General features: G+C 46.1%; 2 protein-coding genes across 4 annotated transcripts in view; one reads left to right on the top strand and one right to left on the bottom strand.

Annotated features, from left to right (window-relative positions):
• Nucleotides 1-3,431, top strand: part of NPC1 (NPC intracellular cholesterol transporter 1) — a 51,225-nt gene extending 47,794 nt beyond the window's left edge. The window contains exon 25 of the mRNA XM_057504092.1: nucleotides 445-3,431. Within this exon, the coding sequence (XP_057360075.1) occupies nucleotides 445-488 (44 nt within the window). The 3' untranslated portion in view covers nucleotides 489-3,431. The remainder of the gene's footprint in view (nucleotides 1-444) is intronic.
• RMC1 (regulator of MON1-CCZ1) lies at nucleotides 903-20,088 on the bottom strand. 3 transcript variants are annotated; one of them, XM_036905752.2, is made up of 20 exons: nucleotides 19,866-20,088; nucleotides 19,202-19,278; nucleotides 17,032-17,116; nucleotides 16,173-16,229; nucleotides 14,996-15,082; nucleotides 12,013-12,153; nucleotides 11,651-11,754; nucleotides 10,329-10,418; nucleotides 10,132-10,237; nucleotides 9,281-9,392; nucleotides 6,957-7,001; nucleotides 6,635-6,688; nucleotides 5,419-5,547; nucleotides 4,872-4,978; nucleotides 2,986-3,105; nucleotides 2,575-2,652; nucleotides 2,137-2,241; nucleotides 1,985-2,053; nucleotides 1,673-1,898; nucleotides 903-1,067 (listed from the first exon to the last, which is right to left on the bottom strand). In XM_036905752.2, the coding sequence occupies exons 1-20, from the start codon at nucleotides 19,965-19,967 to the stop codon at nucleotides 988-990; spliced, it is 1,974 nt and encodes a 657-aa protein (XP_036761647.2). In that variant the 5' UTR covers nucleotides 19,968-20,088; the 3' UTR covers nucleotides 903-987. The 3 variants fall into 3 exon arrangements, with proteins under 3 accessions (XP_036761647.2, XP_057360077.1, XP_057360076.1); XM_057504094.1 differs by lacking the exon at nucleotides 19,866-20,088 and adding an exon at nucleotides 19,400-19,695; XM_057504093.1 differs by lacking the exons at nucleotides 6,635-6,688; nucleotides 6,957-7,001.
• Between the last annotated feature and the right edge of the window lie 236 nt (nucleotides 20,089-20,324).

The raw sequence follows: 20,324 nt of genomic DNA, 5'->3' as shown, positions 1-20,324 counted from the left end.
TGGTGCCTGAACAGGGCCCTGAAGGCGGACGATGAGTAGGTTGTGGTGTCCGAGGCCCGGACAGCTCCTCCCTGGCCTGGAGAGCCATGACCACCAGTGAATCAAGCCGGTCCTGCCCAGCAGGGCCCTTGAGCTTGCATTTCCCTGACTCACTGTTCTACAAAGTGCTGCCTCTGCTGTTTATCTCTTATTTGGGGACTGTTCTCATCTTTTTACTTCTGTGGTCACTTCAGTGTCTGTAAACGACCTATGTTTGAGAGGACAGTACAAATTGATTTATAGCTTTGTCACAAAGTCAAGCATTGAAATAGACTGAGCAAATGAGGGGTCTGGTTTTCTTTACTCTCTGGGGGTAGAAAGGGCAGGGTAGTTCTTGTTACATTGTAAATGCTCTCCTTTCTCCTGAAGAAATGATCTATAAGTTTTTCTTTTTATCCCTCACAGGACCATCAATAAATAAAGCTAAAAGTTTGGCCACTCAAGAGTGATACTGAGGTACGGAGCGAGAACAACTCCAACTCTTAAATTTCTAGCAGTCTTACGGGGCTTGGGGACTTTGAACTGTGCGGGTCAGTCAGTTGGACAATAGCTGTGTGATCAGGGCCAAGGTGAACACTAGATGTTACTGAACATCCAGCTCAGGAATGCAAGGTTGGCTTGTGAAGCAGTATTATCCAACCTGACGGCAGTCCTGGGATGGCTGAGACTCCTGCCGTTCTCCAGGAACGAGAACTAACTCTTCAGCAAGTGGAAGGCAACACTAGGATGACTGATCTGCTCACTGACACTTTCTAAAGGCCAGTCAATGCACTGTTCTTCCTTTTTTTAGGAGTAAGCCATCACACAAGTTCTATACCATATTTTCAGTAACATATGAGGATGTTTATCTATAAACTTTAACATTTTGTAGTTTAAAGAGCTTTATTGCAATAAATTAACTTTTTACACATTTTTATATATATTAAAAAAAAAAACTAGCAAGTGATTTCAGAATGTTGTAGGCCTCATTAGAGCATGGTCTCCAAAAACCTGTTTGAAAAAAGCAACATGTTCTTCACAGTGTTCTCCTAAAGGAAATACAGATTTAATCCATTAGACATGGCACAAAAACAAGAAAACCAACACTTTATAGCTCAGAGATGTGTATACTGGGTCTTAATTCATTTTGCTTTCTGAAAATACATGGCTTTCCTAAGCTTTGTATTTACACAGCTCCTACCATTGCAGCTGGTCAGGCAGCTAATCTTTAGTGGTAATTAATGCCATCTCACACTGCACACTCATTTCCCATCCTAAGGAAGGATGCCCAGATTTCCCAACTTTGGAGATAAAGAGTGATCAGTGTTTCCTGCTTGAAACATTAATAAGCCTCAGGACATTTAAAACCCTTAACTGCCATTTCCTGTTTTGTTTTCACTCTTGGGAAGGGACTTCTAAGCAGACACACGCTGCGCCGACTGCCTGAGTTGGGGCCTGAAAGTCTCCTACCCAGGACACCTCCCCTGCACAGGCCAGACGCACCTCAGCTCCCATGGGCATACTGACAATTCCACTCTCCCTACAGTTCCCGGGCTAAGGGTGGAGGTGCTGTTAGAAAGCTCACCCAGGGGCTCTTCCTAAAAGGCTTCCCGCCCACCAGCTATCAGTGTTCTCACCACTACTGTGTTCTCACCTGGTGTGAAATGAGGGCTTCCTCGCAGACGCTGGTTTCGCTGTTCAAAAAACCGGAATATAGTGTAGAAAAGCATGTTGTCTTCAGTCTGCTTCGCAGCATCTAAAAATTTCCGTGCAGAAATGTTGTCGTGGCCACCAATGCCCCGGATGAACCTTAAGGCGGCTAACACTTGGTGTTTGGAAAGAAGAACTTCTACTATTTCATCATTGGCTGTCGAAAGTCGCTGGAAGTAAGGAAGAAAAGCCTGGAATGAATGCAAGCAGCAGGAACAGACCTGTGTGCAATTGAAAACTCTGATGTATCAGTTACCTTCAACATATCCAGAGACAGCTGATGGGCAGGAGGATAAAAACTCTCTAGGGATAACAGCAGACAAGCCTGAAAGACAGATTTTCAGACTTGCTTCAGCATAGGATGTTAGAAAGTTTAATTTTTAATCACAAAATTCTGGTGACACATACCAGCGGCTTCGAGTCACTGAGGACATGGTACTGCAGGAACTGGTGCAGCATATAGAAGAGGTTGTGCTGGACAAGTGTCTTGATAACAAGCTCGTGTAGGTAATGCTGAGGACAAAAATGAAGCAAAGGCCATTTCCCAATCGCCCAACTACAGCAGACTAGCGGCTAGGTTTCTGGAGGACTGGGGCTATCCAAACTGATAGGTAAAAGTTTAAGGGAAGCAGGTTCTATGTGCTGGTCATAAAACCCAACTTGATATGACAGGCTCATTCCACCTACAAACAAGGTGGGACTGCTGGGACAGTCACTCAGCAGTCTCTGTGGGGCCAGTTGAGCATAGAAGAGACAGTCATCCTAGTTAAGGTAATGACTGTGCTTTTATCTTGTAAAAAAAAAACCCACTCCTCTAACTTGGAACAAACACCAATTTCTAGGTACCTGTACCGCAATCTGAAACTGGTTAAGAGAGCGGATATATTCCATCAGGACGGCTATCACAAACTTGGGCGGCAGCTCCTACACAGGGAAGAAGGTGGTCTTAGAGACATCACACAGTTGTCCAGGAGACGACATCTAACTGTTTACCCAGCACCGCTTGTTTCCAAGATGAACTGGCCCAGTGTTCTCTCTCTCTGGTTTTAGACAGAATCCTCCAGGACCTCCTCTGTTGATGATCATGTTTAGGCCCAAGTGTTAGAAGCCAAACTTTCAGCATTGCAAGATCCTCACCCAAAGCATCTCGCCATTCTAATCACATAGTGAATTACACTGGTTTTCCTCAACCCCCTTCAAGTAAGATCTTGTCCTGAGAATCCTTGGTCCAGGAGATGCTGATGCACTGTAACCTACCTTCTTCTCTGTGAACACCGACAGGACGTGGGTGTACAGGTCAGACTGGTCAACCACAGCTTGGGTCCGCACCGGCCTTTTGAGAAGTGGACTGTTCCGGCTCTGCCCTGCTTCTACTGCCTAAACAATAAATTACAATTGTGATCTCTGTCATCTTCCAGGTAATGGTGCGTTTGCAGTTAATCGAAAAAGAATCCCTAGCTGCTGTGAACCTAGCATATGGACAGAGGGTGATGCTTCTTAGAAGTATTTTCCTGTGCTGGCTGGGGGAGAGTTAGGAAGTCAGAATTGGTCATCTTGAAAATACACCAATGTTCATGGATGGAACTAAAAAAGCATAAGTCATATTTTCTCTAGACATTTTTTAACCTCTTAAAATAACTCTTCTAATTTTCTTAATCACAGACTTAGCATTTGTTATCTAATAAAAATGAAATGGCTTACTGTATCTGTTTTATGAAACTCTGACCCTACAATAAGTGAGTAGTTCTTATAAGAATCTGTATCTGGGTTTTTAAATGGTAGGTACGCCTCCCCAAGTATTACTGAATAGGAAAGCTCTGAGAAGACCCTGATCACCTCACCTAACTCTGTAAATCAGTTTAGGCCAGCAGATTGTACAGGAGGTGTGAGGGGTGCCCTGAGAATCTGCATTTCTAAGAAGCTTCCTGAGCTCCAGTGTTGCTGGTGGGGGCCACGCTCTTGACTAGTAAGGGCGTATGAAGCCTAAGAGCACAGAAACTGCCCTTTGCGATGAGAACTGCTGATCCCCACAGCCCAGTACACTAGCAGCAAGACCTGGGAGGCCTGTAGGAGAGCTCAGCCCTCCTCTGGGAGATGTGTGCTGAGGCCACCTAGCCTTCCACAGCCTGTGTCAGTCATTATTCTTGAGGGACTAAAGGGGAGTGGACTTCTGGGGTTTCGTTATTGTTTAAAACCACTTCCATCTTCAGCCTTAGAACTAATCAGATCCTTGAAGTGCAAGAATTCCACTTGTCCAAAACATTTCTTCTTTCTAGCTTCAGAAGATATGAGGCACTAACAGTATGACCCTGGTAAGAAGCCATGTTCACTGTTTCCAGTGAATTCACAACTGACACATGCACCCACTACAGTCGACCCTTGAACCATGTGGGGGTTTGGGATGCCAACACCCTGACAGTCAGAAATCCACATACGACTTTTGAGTCCTGCAAAACTTACTAATAGTCTACTGTTGAACGGAATCCTTACCAATAACAGTATATAATACCAATATATAACCTACAAAATGTGGGCTATATATACTATATTCTTAGAATAAAACAAGCTAAAGAGAACGTTTTTACAAATTGTTACAAATCTCCAAAAACTTTTCCAACACATTTATTGAAGAAAATAATGTATAAGTGGAGCCACACAGTTCAAGCTGTGTTGTTCAAGGACCAACTGCATACATGAAAAGCACAGAGCTAATATTTAATCATCCCTATGCTCATAGGGTACTGACTAAATGCTAGGATAAGTCTTATTTTATAGCTCTGGGACCCTAAAAGTAAAGGAAGATGTGGCAAGATGAGTATATTTCTAATTTACTAAGTCTAGGCTCTGGTTTGACAGAGGTATAAAATAATGCAAAGCTGAGACCAAGTTTCTTATCCATAAAATAGAGGTAAGACCAAGGATCTATGTGTAAGATCAAACAGATTAAAAACAAAGGTGAGGGCATTAAGTGACATGTGGCCTCAAGCTACTAGGATGCAGGAACAGGAATTTGCTGCTCCCCCACTCCAGCCACCTTGCCCTCGGGCATGCATCAGACCTCAGTGGCATTATTCTAGCACAATCTTGTAGGGGGAGTGTGGGTGAAAGGGGAGGAGCTGTTCATCACAGCACATCTGACTTACCATCGTGTAACTCTGCTCAGCGTCCAGGTACTTTTTATATTCATGATTGAGTTTGTCAAAAACAGTGGCTATCACAGGTAACGTCGCTCTGTCAGACTCACTCAACACTGGAAAGAATGTTCACACAGGTCAACTGACTTGATGTCTGCCAAACTTCACAACTTAGACAGTCGCTGTGATAGAAATAACTAACCCCAAAGTGCAAACATACCTTAAAGGGCATTCAGAGAAACAGGGTAGTCAGAGACCTGAAACCTAGAAATCACCAGCCCCTTCTGGTTACTGCAGGGCTGCTGCCCACCACCCTCACGCACCCATGTGCACATATGCTTTCAGCTGGAACCATCCTATTTACTCTTTTCTACCAAAGTCTCTACATGTCATTTTTGAATTTTGCAACCTTTCAGGGAGTTCAATAATCCATCCCTCAAGTGGAGAATGAGGCTACTGGCTACAGTGGAGGCATGAAAATGTGGCCCACTCACCAATATGAGGTGCCCAGGCCTAATGCTGGACTCAACCAGTGAGAAAGGGTTCATCCACTTACTCTGCGAACAGACAGACAGGATGACCATCTTGCAGTCCTTTCTCTGGAGGAGGAAGTCCATCAGTCTTCCTTTATCTGGCAAGAGGTTTACTATGGGCTGAAGTTTAACTTGGAGGTTCCAGAGGTAACCTGGATTTAGGAGGTAGCAAATTTAACAGTATGACACAAACCAGAACAAAAGCCCGTAAGGTGTTCCCCTGAACATTCCCGGGGATGGAGTGGAATGCTGCAAAGCATGGCCTGGGACAGCCAGGACGTGCCTGACCATGGAAGGACTGACAGCCAAACTCTGCATGCCTGGTCGGTTCCTTGCCTCAAAATAACCCTCTGTTCAGAGGTGCATCAACGATTTAGCTCCCCAAGTATGGAGGGTGACAAGTCTTTACAGTCCCTTCCTCACACCTAGCCCTGTTTCCACCTTGAAGACAGGAAAAGAGGCTGACACGCAGCATTAACTTTGGTCCTGTACTTTGGTTACTCCTGCTTTGGCTCGTTTGTCAAAAGGTAACTCCAGAGGCTCCCAGTGGAATTTCATAATTCATTCATCAATCCAAGACTTTCTGGAACACCCACACTGCCAGGTAGGCAGGCAGAGCCTTTCTTAACTGGGGTGCCCCAAGATAATTAAATGCTACATTATTATCTGAGTGACCCTTTCTCAGTCCCTGACGTCTGCTACAGGGCTAGTGCCATTCTAGATGAGAAGTGAATTCACTACATACAGCGGATGTCTAGGACATCAAGGCCAACTCTCTCCTTGAGAACCCCAGCGGACAAGACAGGAAAGTACACAGGTGACTGAAGGCTAACGTACAGAGAAAGATACAAAGGGCTGGGGGGTTACACAGAAGAGACACTGCATCCTGGGGGAGGCGTCCCAGCACAGTGAGAAACGGGCACTTGTAGGCACGTACAGAACAGAGGGCACAGGGTGATGGTGAAAGGTAAGGATGGAGCCTGGCTTTTCAGAATGAATAGACATGGAGGGGCTTAAAGCAGGGGAACAAAATTAATTCTTAGTATTAATTAATAAATGTATGCTCATGATAAAATACTCCACACAGAAGAGAAGAGATTAAAAAGGTGAAAAATCATCCATTCCCAGGGTTGAAGGGAGAGGTCATTTTTCAAAGATAAACTTGAAAACGTCCAGCTACTACTGTCCAAAGTCAACAAGCACTACTTCCTCTAAGGTGAGGGCTGCCCCCTGACCCACCTTGGCTTGCACTGATAATGATGTCAGGCTGAAAGACAATCCAGGAAGACGAATCTGCATGTTATAGGAAATGCTAAGCCAGGAGGAGATGAAAACAAAAGGCAAGGCCAGTTCCAGTTTGGCCGAGTGCTCACCCTGCCCCCCATTTGCTGCAGTGCTTGAAGGGCCCGCACCCGCAGTGGGAAGCCAACATCCCCGCGCAGAGCGCCCACATTACTCTTGGCTGCCGCAGCGGGCTACAGGGCCATTCGCAGGCCCCAGGGTAACACCAGGGTGACAGCTTCCCTTCTGTGCACAGCACCAACGCCTTTGTAAAGGATACAGAGTTTACACGGGACAGGAGACTGGCTGGCCACCGAGGCAGGACCTACATGCAGGTGGAGAGAGCGCAGTGTGTGAGGACTGAAAACACAACCCGGAAATGCTGCCAACATCAGGGCCTCTGATGCAAAATTAGTACTTTCTAAAGCCGTCAGTAAATGTTTATTCAACTGTTGTTAAATAAGCAAGAAGTGAACTGTTAGGTTCCGCTCATAATCCACGTGAGGAGGAGGGGGAAGGCCGAGAACAATCCACAAAACTGTCTTCCCGAGAAGGGGGAAAAGGATGTCAAAGTTTCACTCAGTGTTTCCTTTTGTCATCACCAAAGATGAGTCGCGAATGACGCACGCTGAGGAGCTGAGAAATTACCTGGGTGATTCAACATCAAAAACGAAGATAATTCACTGAGAATACTTCAAATCAAACTGTTTTGTGGCTTAGTTATCTATTAGCTCAACTCTCCAGTGCACAGAGCATGTCCAGGCACAGAGATCTCATCTGGGAAGCTAAGCCCCAAACACCTCCCACAACAGGGACTCCTAACCACCAGTTACACTGCTTGGGTGTCAGGTGGGCAGCCCACGTGAACTTCAAAAATGCAGTCCTGCAAACTAGACGCGATTCCCAGTTCTGTTCCAATTACCCGGGTACAATCAGAAGACAGGTGTTAATCCACTGGTTGAAAAAGGTAATTTTTAACAGACAACCCCAAAAAGGAAAAGGGCCTGTCAGACAAGCTAAAATCAGATAAACAAAGCGAAGAACACTTGCATTTGGAATCTAAGAGGGAAGGCCGTCTTGTGGTCTCAGGCCGGCTGCCCACCATGGGGACTTAGATACCCCCAGATGAGAGCCAAGGGACTTTGGGTTTTAAAGTCCCCCATCTGATCCTAACGTGTAGTCATATGGAGAACCACTGGCCCAACAGACCAAAACCAGGAGGGGAAATGATGAGGGTCCGCCAGCTCCTCCCCAAGTTGCTGGTCTCATCTTTCCGAATAGCACTGCAAGCTCATCCTGACCACGCCTCCCGCGACAGCCCAGGCTGGACAACAGACAAAGCCACTACCAGCCTACAAGGGGCTTTCAATCCAGCAGTACAAACAAAAGTCATCAACCACAAACACGCTTTACCAACCCACAGGCTAGAAGCCCAGAGATTCGCCAGACTCTTGAATTCTTTTTACTCTTTGTCTGGGCTATTACTAGGGCCACACCCAGCATCTGTCTTATTATCACTAGCCCATTAGAACCTGACTGCCTCCTAACTGGTTGCAAACAACTGGAACAGAGCTGAAGGCTTTAAATGTTTAGTTTTTTTCCCAATTTACCAGCCATTACCTTCATACCAACTGGCCAGCATACAAGATAATCATTTGACACAATGTATTATTTTAATGCTAACATTATTATCCCTGGATGGAAAGAAGCTGGAAGGAACCTGGGCCAGAAGACCTAATCAAATGTGAGAACAAGCTCCTTCCCTGCCAGCCCTGCCAGTTACCAAGCTTTTGGCTGATCCAGCAAGGCTGTGCAGGCAGGCTCGGGACAGTGCTCTTGCTGAAGATCAGATGGAGCCTGGCCTGAATCTTCTCTGTAGGTTCAAGGACATCCTGACTGCGTGGGGCTGACCCACCAAAGCTATCTGACAGGTATTACTTTTAAGAAAACATTGTTACTGAAGGTCCAGCTGTGTCCCCTCTGACTCTGGTTTACACACTGAAGCTTCAACTTCCTGTACATTCCAATCTCCTTTGAGAGAGAGTTGAACAGTATTTGAGTTCTAGCTTGAAACTGATTACACTGGGAGAAGGCCACAGCAGCCACACGGCTTCTTTCCCCTCTCCTGAGCTCCTGACCGCCTCTTCTCTGACTCCTGCGGCCCCCATGCAGGTAGGAGGACTGCCCTGAATGACCTGGGAACCAGAGCCGCACGCATGCACCGGCCGTCGGGCAGCGCCAACTGTAACTGACACGGGACATGAGAAAGATGCAGGAAGGGATACCAGGTTCAAATGCCAGCCTTAGGCAGCCACATGTAATCCAGTGTGGACACACAGAAAGGGCTTATTCAACATTAAAAAAATCTTTCGGCTTCAATGGGTGGTCCTGACTCTTCATTTTAAAGCTCAGAAAAGAGAAATCATTCTATTTTTGTCGAAGGGCAATTCATTTATCTTATAAAATGCTTTTCACAACAGTTTTAGCTAACAGAAATCAGGAGTTTCATTTAAAAAAAATAAAATCACCTCTTGCAAAAACAGAGAGATCTGGGAAGCTCGGTAGCACCTGTCACCCACCCTCTACACTGTGATTCCCACTTACCTGCTGTGGGGAGCTGATAGGGCTGAATCGATCGAGCTGGAAGCACTGGGTGATGGAAAGTCACGGTGCCGTCAGACTCCCCCCTTAGCTTGATGTCAAATATTACCGAGGTCTACAGTGGAGAAGGCTCAATGCTGAAACCAGCCACAGCTTGGCCCGGCCCCTTCATTACCGCACATGCTGCTATTCCCAACCCACTAAGGGTCTGTGTTTGCATCCCATCCCGCAGGTTACTTCCTATTTGAGGAGGAGCTGGCTGTGAGACACGCCTCTCTTCTACATTTATCCCCTGCATTCAGGACATCCTTCATTCAAAGAGCTCTAGTAATGCAAGCAGCAACTTCTCACTTTATCTGGCAACATCTTCATTAGCAGAGATGCGGGTACCCCCACCCTTCAGGAGACAGGGGAGGGAAGCGGCTGGTCGGCCACCAGATACCCAGCTAACAGTGTCAGAGAAGCAGGATCCACCCTAGTTCTTTCTCTTGGGCCATAAAGCCTGCAAACCACCCTCATCCAGCATTATTCACAAAGGAAGCACAGAGCTCATGTGCTCATGGATGACTGTGGCTCTGCAGTGCATTCCCAGCATAGCTGATGCAACCAAACAACTGTTCCAAAGTCAAATTTCCTCACATGTTATTTTCTGGAATCATCTTTAATTATCTTCAATCAATGAATAGGGAATCACTGTTTTTCCTAAACCATCTAAAATACCAAACCCGTTTCCACCTGGAAAACCGAAACTTGCAGCATAAGAAGCACTTTCAGCCTCTGTTCAGAATCTCTGTCAATCCTCACAAGCCACCTAAGCCACACTAACAGACCGGACATCCACACGCGGCTCACACCTCTGTGTCCTGATGATGAACCACCACCAGGTCATCCACCACGTTTAGGGCGAACTTCCCCGTCCGATTCAACTTTAATATGTGCGCCTTTCTACAGGGACCTTCTCTGTAGGACAACAGAAAGGTCAAAAAACAGATCAACAAGCTTTAGTTCATATTTTAAAACTGAAGAAGAGGGGAGAAAGCAGTAAATATACCGTGGGAGATGATAGAGGACTACCTCCGCTCCGGTACTGTTGGAGGTCCGAGAGTGATGCCTCAGGAACAGAACGTAAAGCTGTCCGTATCTAATCAGGGAGCAAGGAGACACAGGTCACTTCTGGCCATTTGGAATTCCTCCACTCTACATGCTGAATTCTAAGCCCATAGGTTAAGTAAATTATGACATATTTACCTAATGGACTATTTTCCATCCCATAAAAATACAAAGAAAGTGCAGTTAGCTAAAAAAAAAAAAACCAAGCCAAAGCCTATTATAAAGTTAAGTGAGAAGGAGGGATGTAAAACTAAATATAGCTTGATCATATTTTAAAAGAAAAACAAACTTATGCATAATGTCCAAAACTACTGAAAAGAAATACATGTTGTTTATAGCTATCCTTGCATAATAAACTAAGTCCATTTTCTTTTTTCTAACTTCCTGTATTTTCCAAGGTTGATATAAGTATATTCCTTAATAATAGGAAAATATAATCCCTCCTTTTTAAGCCTCATCTAACAAAGGTTGCTGTGACCAGTTCCTGCAGGCACATCTTTACTCCAGTGGCTGATGCTGTGCTGGGCCTGCCACAGGGAGGAGACCAAAGGGAAGAAAGCAGGTCCCCAGGTCTGCTTCAGCAAGCACTGCTTTCATTTGACCTGTTTGCTAAGACAGGATGCCCCAAAAGATTTCCTTTAAAAAAAAAAAGCATTCTAATTGCTAAAAAATGGTAAAGTTTGGACACCACCATTTTAGGCCGCAGAAGAACCAAAAGTAATTTAGGAGCAAAAAGGTAGTATCTGTTGAATAGGGCTATGGGTATACCTATAGGATTATATGGGAGTTATTTGTATCAGTTTCTATTTTCATAATAAAGTTTAAAAATTATCACACCTGCATTTCCAAATGAAAATATACCTTCCTGCATCAGTAATTCAGTTACACATCTGTCAGATAAAAAACTTAAACTATGTTCTTCTTTAGAGCAAGTATGATACATTTAAGCTCAAAAAGAATCCTTGATAAGCTTCAACTTAAAGAATGACCAAAAATTTCTAACACTAAGAAACGTAAGAAATAAACTTGTTTAATGGTCTCATTTTATCAGACTAGAATGGTGGAGAAAATGTTCCTAAGGTCACAAAGCCAGTAAAATCCAAAAAGAATGTCAAAAGAATGGCAGGTTTTCTATTTTCATAAAATCCAGGTCCTAAATGGAACGGCGGAGGCCTCGGCATGGGCGCCCATGCTCTCCTATGACTTCTATCACCACCTAAAGGCAATTACACAAGAAGGAATTCTCCCGGAAGTCAGACATACATCATCGCCATGGCGATGTCTCTCTCGGAAAGATTCAGTTTAGTTGACTTGGGCACAGCTGGTAATTCAATCTCAAACTTGGGCAGCTTCGACATAGTGCCAGCCTGTTGGGGAGGAAGTTAAAGGAAAAGTTGACTGACCCCCTTTGATGTTGTAGCACGCTAGGTACAGTCCCTGAGGGTGTCCACACAGTGTGTCTCAGTCCTCCCCCACAGCCCACAGAATGAAATCATCCTCGGGGGTAGCAGTGTGCCCTCTAGTGGTCACACAGGGGGGAGGTCATGGCCAAAGGCCCTGCCCCTCGGAGGCCCGGGGTAGGAGGAAAAAGGAGGGTTTGCTTTTAAAGAGAGGCTTACTCTTACCCGAAAATAAAAGGGCTGCAGCACATTTCCCAGGACGGTGGTGGACAGCAGGATCACCGCGCTCTCGGGACAGTATATGTACCAGTTCACGTTAATGCTCTGGCTCTTCAGGAGTTTCAGGTTTCGTTTCTCTGGTAATACCTGAAGCAAAAAAAAAACCCAGAAACAGAATCTTCATTTAAAAGAGCAAAGTTTCAGAAGACTGACAGAGTAAATTAAGAAAACAATAGAAAACAGGAAAAAAAACAGCATATTAAATGGAAAAGCGTTACTATTTTTTATTTATGCACTACCAATTAGCTATCTGGTGCTTAGTGCTTTACAAATCCTGGCTCACGTCCTCTCACCGCAACCCTGAGAGCTGGGCCTCACTACCACGTGACAGAGGAGAAACTAAGGCTCAGCGAGGGGAGGGGAGGGAGCCCACCTCCCAGAGGAGGCCATTCCCCGCACAACCTGGGTCTGAGCCTCCGCCTCACGGGGCAGCACCTACCAGGGCACAGAGGGCAGTGACGTTCTCCCTCATCTGGAACCCCTGAGCGCCTGCTGCCTGGTCTCCACCCACTCCAGTCCACACAGCCGGAGAGCGGCTCCCTTTTTCTAACAGATGCATTCATGAGACTCAGCATGCAGCCGGGATTTTATAATCAAAGCACATATTTAAAATACTATTCTGACACATGAAGGAAAGAATGTACAGCACCCCGAGGCACTGATGCTCATGGAACACTGCCCTCAAGGGTTGGCATGGAGGTCAGGGTCAGGCAGCCTGGGTTTCTTGGTAATTCAGCTGTAATAAATAAAGATGTGCTAGAGTCCTCTTTCTTTTAAACTGATTTCTTGAAGATCTGAAACTATCTGGATGACCTGAATATACACTTTTTCACTACGGAGAAGAGAAAATAATGCTTTTAAATCATGGCCACAAGGAGCCCTTCTGTACAGCAAGCAACCCTTTCCATTTACACACAGCTGTTTCTGTGTGAGTGGGGTCTGCGCGGTTTGCTTGCCTTCCGCCAGCCACCGGGAAGGTTCTGGTGACAGCCCAAGGGCAAAGCACCACGGCAGTAACACTCCCGTTCTGCTCACACGGGTGTGTTTTCTCCATCCGTACATTCTAAATCACACTGCTTTCACTAGGCCAACAAATTCAAACCTGCAAGAACCCTAACTCCCTTGGAGGTCTCAGAAGTATCCTTAAGCACTGGAACATATCAGAAGATGAAGAGGCAGAGGCACTGGAGTAAACAGCCAACAGAGAGAAAAGGCAGCCTATGAGATGGGAGGAAATACTTGCAAATCATCCATCTGATAAATACTTGACATTCAGAACATACAAAGAACTCCTACAATTCAACAAGGAAATAACCCAATTAAAAAATGGGCAAAGGACTTGGAAGACTATCTCCAGGGCTTATACTAATGGCCAACAAGCCAAGAGAAGATGCCCAACATCACTAATCATCAGAAAATGAAAATCAAAACTACAATGAGACATCATCTCACACCCAAAATTATCAATAAAATAGAAAACTAGAGTTGGTGAGGATGTAGAGAAACTGGAACCCTGTGCACTATTGGTAGGTATGAAAAATGGCACAACTGTGGTGGAAGATAACGTTGCAGGCCTCAAAAAATTAAATATAGAATTACCAGGTGATCTAGCAGTCCCATTTGTGGGTGCATGCCCATACAAACTGAAAGCAGGGCCTCGAAGTACTCACACACCCATGTTCATCCCAGCATTACTCCTAATGAATGGCCAAAAGGTGGAAGCAACCCAAGTGTCCATTGATGGATGAATAAATAAAATGCGGTACATGCGCACAGTGGACTAGCATTCAGCCTTCAAAAGTAAGGAAACCTTTACACCTGCTATACATGATGACCTTGAGGACATTACGCTGAGCAAGCCAGTCACAAAAGTGCATGTGACAAATGCTGCGTGATGCCACTTCTGCGACACCCCTGAGGTGGTCAAATCCATAGAAACAGGAAAAGGGGGGTTCCCAGCGGCTGTGGGAGGGAGATAGGAAGTTGTTTAATGAGTACAGAGTCTTAGTTTTACAAGATGAGAAAGTTGCGGAGATGCTTCCCTACAATGTGAATATACTTAACAGTACTGAATTATACCCTTACAAAATGGTTAAGATAACTTATGTTATATGCTTTTCACCACTTAAAAAAAATTTTTTTTAAGATGAAGCACTTCACAGAAGAGGAAATACAAATTGGACAATACACAAATGGAATTCGATTATCTCCAAGTAATGAAAAATGCACATTAAAATGTCTTTCCACTCTCAGATGAAGAAATGTCTACAGACTGATAATATCGAGTTGTGGCAAAGATGTAGAAAATGGAGGCTCCCACATTGCTGGGGAAGGTGCAGACTTCTGGAAGACAACTGGCTGTGTCTAGGCAGCTTTTCAGCTCTTCATACCTGTGCTGTAATTCACCCTTCAAGAACTCCCTCGCCCGAGAATATAAAGAAATGTTTACAAGCATGTTCACTGCAGAACTGTTTACAATTGCAAACAATGAAAACAAGCCAGATGTTCATCAAATGGAAACAGGTTCAGCTGCAGGACATCCACACAGTACCACTACTCAGAATAAAATATGGAAGGATGTTCAAGATACATGGCCATGAAAAAGAAAGCCAGCCTCAAAAGTTCATATAAAACATTCCCATTTTTGTAAAAATAAATAAATAAATGTGAGTAGGAAAAGAATGGAGGAATATGTACCAAACTGTTTATAGTAGTTATGTGTATGAATGATGGGGAACTTGTACCTTCCATATCTTGGTAATGTCTGTTTTATAAAAAACATGGATTACTTGAAACATAAAAATAAGAATAAACACCCAAGTGAGAGACTAAAGTTCTAGAATGTCAAAAACCCCATTTGGTGCTCAATTCAAGAGGCCGCCAAACTGGGATCACAGACCTTTCTCCAGCAAATGTGAGTGACAAATACCTGGTAAAATTCTATTCCTTGATCTGTTATGAAGACAATTTCAGTAGAACTGGTCCAGCAGAAACCTAGTATGTTGGCATTCTTGGTCTGAAAAGAATTACAGAAATTTTGATTTTTAATTAAGAAAAACTTACATATAACTCTGTTGAAAAGCTTAAAATACTCTGCTGTTTCTATCACTCTTTAACAATGGTTACCCTGATTTGATTACTTATTACCAAATCGCAAGCTTTCAAGTATAACAGTCCCAAATTTTCACGTGTAGCACCTCGTCAAAACACCTGAATCTTAATTCCTTCCAGTCCATAAAACAGGGAGAAGCCTGAGTTTGGCCGAAAGGAACTGACCAGTGCTCACAGTTAACAACTTCTACCTTTTGGAATCAAAGGTCAGGGAACTTTCTCTCAGCCAACCACATTATAAAGATGGGCGTTATAAAAGCAAAAAGCCGAAAGGTTATTGGTGACTGCTGGCAAAACGGGGCGCAGGCCTTGAGCTCCCACCCCGACCCACCTGAAGCACAGCAGCCTGAGGGCAGACAGCGGGAGCTCTGCTGACTGCTGCCACAGAACTGGGGCTCTGCCAGGGCTCAGTCACCTGACGATGGGCCTTCTCTCCTTGTTGCAGAGTCCACCCCAACCCCCATGTAGCAAAACCATTACGAAGACGCAAAAGGCCGTACCCCACCCACTAGCGGCTGCTGCTAGGTGCCAGGTGCCAGGGGGCCACTGGGAGCAGGCCCCTCCAGCCCAGCTTATCACACAGCATATCTAACAAAAATGGGTTAGAAGCCATACCTAGGGAAAGAAAGGAAGAGGAAGGACAAGGACAGCAAATCAAGGAAAGAAATCATCGTCACCATTAGGAAAGGAAGGAAAAACTCCAAAACCTCCAGGGAGGCAGCTAGAGAGGAACTGGGGTCTGACCCTCAGTGGTGGGGGAGTGGGGGGGTGCGGCAGGAAGACACCACTGGGTGTGTGACACCTTATACATTGATTCTCCCAACTCCATTTTACAGACAAAGAAACAAGCTTTAAAAGTTTTTAAATCTAGTCACAGAGCCAACATGCAGCGGATCTGGCATAAAGCACAGCCTGCAAGCTTCTGCTCTTAGTTCCCTGCCGCACTCGTGTCTGCAACACCATGCCCAGCAGCCTGGGAAAGACAGGGCCCATACCTTGCACTCCTGAGTGTATTCCAGCTGAGAACTATCCGGGATAAAATTGGAAAAATCCTGAAAGAGAAAAAAACCCACAGGGAGAACTTTGGATCAGGTGGCATTCTGCCAACCTACTTTAGTATACAAGGCAAAAGGCAAGGCCAGGTCAATTTAAAAAGTGATCAGAAAAAAAAGACAAAAACCCAAGCAAGAAAAATAAAAAGACCAATTTGGAGCTGCCCTCTTAAAAGCAGCAGGCTTACAAATTTTTTTTTTGAAGTTAATCCAAATACTCAAGGTTTAGAAACTGATTTTGAAAACTGATTTCAGAGAAATATGTTGCTACATTTTACAAGAGGCTTTCCAAAAATTAAGCAATTAATACTGATGGAAGGAAATCAGATTCTGCCTCTCATTTCCGACAGCTTTTTCTCTACAAATAGCAATGGTGAATATTTACAAAGGCAAAAATGCTAACAAGCTACTCCAGCTTTGAGTATCTGCTCCTACTAGATCAAATATTCAAAGATGAGAGAAGTAAATAAATGGAGTTACTTGGGTAAAGCAAATTCACAAAGTAACCAAAAATATACCTTACAGAACATATGGGGCTAGCTATTCATCAGTTCAAAAGATGCCTGAGATTCCACTTTACTTTTTAAAAAAATTAAAGCCAAAAATGACAAGCTCAGCTCCAAAGCATTTATTCATTCAAATATCTTTCTCCTCTTCAAGAATTCCCAGGCTCAAATACAATGCAACATAACCACAGCTCTCCTCACATTAAAGGAAAAAATGGTTCCTGTTACTGGAATCTTGTAATTCAATCTCTTCCAAATGTATTTCTTTATATACTATATTTAAGGATACATCTTACCACAGTCTTTGAGGTCCTTTGAACAGCCAGTATCTTATTTTCTAAGGAAAACTTAATGCACTTCACTTCTCCTTTATCTTCCATTCTTTAAGAAGAAAGAGGATGTTATGACTTAAACTTAATTAACTGAATTCTAGCTTCTATCATTTTGTGAGGAAAGAAGTGAAATATTTAGGAAGCAGGAATCTTAGTTTAAAATTATGTTTCTGAAGCTATCAGTAGGACTACTTTTCAGGAAACAAAATCCAATGGGCAACAAGTTACTACAGAAATTTACAGTATCTTGGGGAACAAGTGACTAGAAAAACCAAGATCACATGCACTTTCCCCTGAAAATCACTTCAGACATAAATGAGTAGATACCCAGTGACCTTCACAAACTAGCCTTCTCTCCTAGTCACTCACAACAAAGCTTTTGCAAGAACGGACTCCTTCCCATTTACTATCCATTGTGCCGCAGTGCACAGGGTGGCTCCATCTCGCAGTCTCACACCAGCTCCAACAGGCATTACAAAGGGTGGTCCAGGGATGGGCTGCAGGGGAGCCCAAGGAAACTTTGTGGGGAATAGGGACATGCATTATCTGGATTGTAACGATGGCTTCATGGAGGTACATAAATGTCAAAACTCTTCAACTGTACCCATTAAGTAGGTGCAGTTAATAACAATTATACAATAAAGCTGTTAATAAGCTTTTTAAAAGAAGATAAATTCAGTACCTTCCCCCTCAAACCCTATTGAGCCCCCAAATCTGGATCCTCATGGGCCCACTCTTATTTTCCACACCGAACTGACCACTGAGCCTTACCCAAGACCTTCCTAAGCACCTCGGAGTGCCTGTGTGATAATACTCAACACTGCCTTCTGGCGGGTTTTCCTATGCCCGGCTCAGGCTATTCCAATCACCTTTGGGGGCACCCCTGACTCTGATTTGCCCCAACTAATCCAGTTTCATTCCAGCAAACAGGGTAATCTTTCCAAACACTGACATGACATGAGCAAGCCACACTCCAGTTTACAGATTTTCAGTAACAAGATAAAGCCTTAATTCCATGGAAGAATATACAAGGTTCAAGTCAACCCCACCACCAGTCACACCAGCACCACCTCCCTTTCTCTGCATGGACACCTGAGATTCAGTGCCACAGTCCTGGAGTTCCCCCAACCCCGAGCTTGGTGGTGTTCCCGCCATCTGGAAGGCCTCCTCTCGTCTCCACCTAGAATTATCCCATTAAAGCTGTAAAGTTTCTCTCAAAGGCTGCCTCCTGAGACCCTCCCCATCCCAGGCAGCAGTTTTCCCCAGCCAATCCAAAGATAAATGTCCCATCTCTTTTGCACACTCACATTCTGAGCAGAGCTCGGTCACAGCGCTCCCCACAGTAACTGTGTGAGCGCACCTGTCTGCACTCGCTGACTCAGGCCTCCCAGGCTAATTCAACGCTTTCCCAGGCCTGGTGCCTAGCACAGGGGGGCAACCAGTGCTTGCTGAACAGACGGAGACTGATCTCTACTTTAAAACCTGTTTCCTATTAACATAGGCCACCTGTAAAAATAAATGTTTTATACCACCGCTGAGCTGTGGGCCTACCTCGTACTTTCCCGTTCTGCAATCACAGGAGTTAAGGTGACCTGAGAGTGTATCACCCCAAAAGAGATACTTCTGAAAGTGAAAGGGGCTGCTAATCATTATTACCGGTTCAACTTGCGTTAACTGGGAACTCCAGTCACCTTAAGCACAGTGGAAGCTGGGACTTTTTAAAATACACACTATTTCATGGCAAACACTGACTTAGAAATCTCCTTGAACTACCGCACACTCTGAAAAGACCTGGGGCCAAAGGAGGAATTGAAGGCCCTCCTCCATCGACACTGGAAATGGGACCATCAAGGCGCCGGCCCCATAATTTCAGTACCAGGAAGTAGGTGCCCGATTTCGGCAAAAGGAAACTACTCTCCCATTTCACCGACAGGAAGTGCGGGGCGTACCACCCCCACTGCACAGCAGGTGTCTGCGTCCCTCTCGCTACCGCGGGGCTTTGCCTCTCCCCACACACGCACACTCCTCGATCTCCCAGAAGCAGAAGACAGAAACTTAAACCACCTTCTGAATGAAAAACAAAAACACCACTTTGTTTACATGTTGCAATTATTCTGTAAATGCCCATAGTTACCTAAATGAGATGGGATTTCTATCATCCGGGCCTTTAACTACCACCCCGGTAGCTCCACCCGACCGAACGGCAAAAACCTGAGGGAAAAGAAGCAGTGTCAATGGTCTGAAGTTTGAAAAGCACAGACAAACCTCCACGTGACCGTTTCTGCTGCACCCCACCCTGGGGTCGACTAAACTAACGTGGCGCACCACCAACCTGCAGATGCTCGGCAGTTCACGGGGATTTTAAGAAATAAAGCAAAGGCCAGAAAGGCTACCACTGCGAGTGCTGCCCACTCTGCCAGGCCCGGCCGGGGCCCCCAGGGCTCCGAACTGTGATCCGGATCGTCAGAGGCGCCGCGGACACGCGGCAGCACACCCCGCGGCTCCGCACACTGCTCTTCTCCCTTTCCAAAATTCCGGGGGTGGAAACCTCAGTGTCTACACCCGTGACTGCACGGGTAACTAACGACACAGACAACAAAGGCGCCGGGAAGACACCGGCGTGCTGACAGCTGAGCGCCCCGCCAACGGGCCCCGGGTTCACTGCCGCGGTGAAGCCCGGTTCCTCGGCTGAGCCCACGCGAGGCGCTGGCGCCCGTCCCGAGCCGGGACGGCAGGAGGCCTGCGCGCGGGACGACCCCGGGCGCCGGGCCGCGAGGGAGGAGGCGTCGCGCCCTGACCTGCTTGTTGGCCTCGTCGAAGAAGACGCAGTTGACCGGGTTCGCCTTCTCGAAGTGCACCGGCCGCTCGCACAGCTCCAGATAGTAGTCCTCCTCGCCCATGGCGGGCGTCGCGGCGGCCGGGGCCCCGGGGGCGGCAGTCAGCGTGCAGCGGGGCGAGCGGCGCCCGGCGCGGGGACGCGGAGGGTCGTGCGGGCGGCGGCGGCGGCGGCGGCGGCGGCGGAGGCGTCGGGAGCCGAGGCCGCTTCCTGGTGCCGCGCCCCTCCCCGTCACGTGACCCACGGCCCTCCGCGCTTAAACGGGCGATGGCAGGCCGGCCGCGGTGGGGCCCACTGGCCGTGACCGCGGCCGCTCGCCGCCAGAGGCTCCCCGCCTTTCCCCGAAGGCCGGGTCCAGCGCGGCTCTCCGGGCGCGGGACGGTGGCGTGACCCGGAAGCCCACGCGGTGCTGCGGAAAGGC

This window comes from Manis pentadactyla, chromosome 6, assembly GCF_030020395.1.
Source record: "Manis pentadactyla isolate mManPen7 chromosome 6, mManPen7.hap1, whole genome shotgun sequence".
Lineage (NCBI taxonomy): Eukaryota > Metazoa > Chordata > Mammalia > Pholidota > Manidae > Manis > Manis pentadactyla.
The sequence above is the reverse complement of the archived record's forward strand: the minus strand, read 5'-3'. Positions and strand labels throughout refer to the sequence as shown.

Bases quoted from the DNA above. Each gene is read 5' to 3' on its own strand.
- RMC1 (XM_036905752.2), bottom strand. From the start codon at position 19,967: ATGGGCGAGGAGGACTACTATCTGGAGCTGTGCGAGCGGCCGGTGCAC. The intron at 16,230-17,031 runs GTAAGATGTATC...TTTCTCTTTCAG, and splicing joins AAAGGACCTCAAAGACTGTG to GATTTTTCCAATTTTATCCC. The intron at 2,653-2,985 runs GTAGGTTACAGT...TTCCCTGTGTAG, and splicing joins CGGTGTTCACAGAGAAGAAG to GAGCTGCCGCCCAAGTTTGT.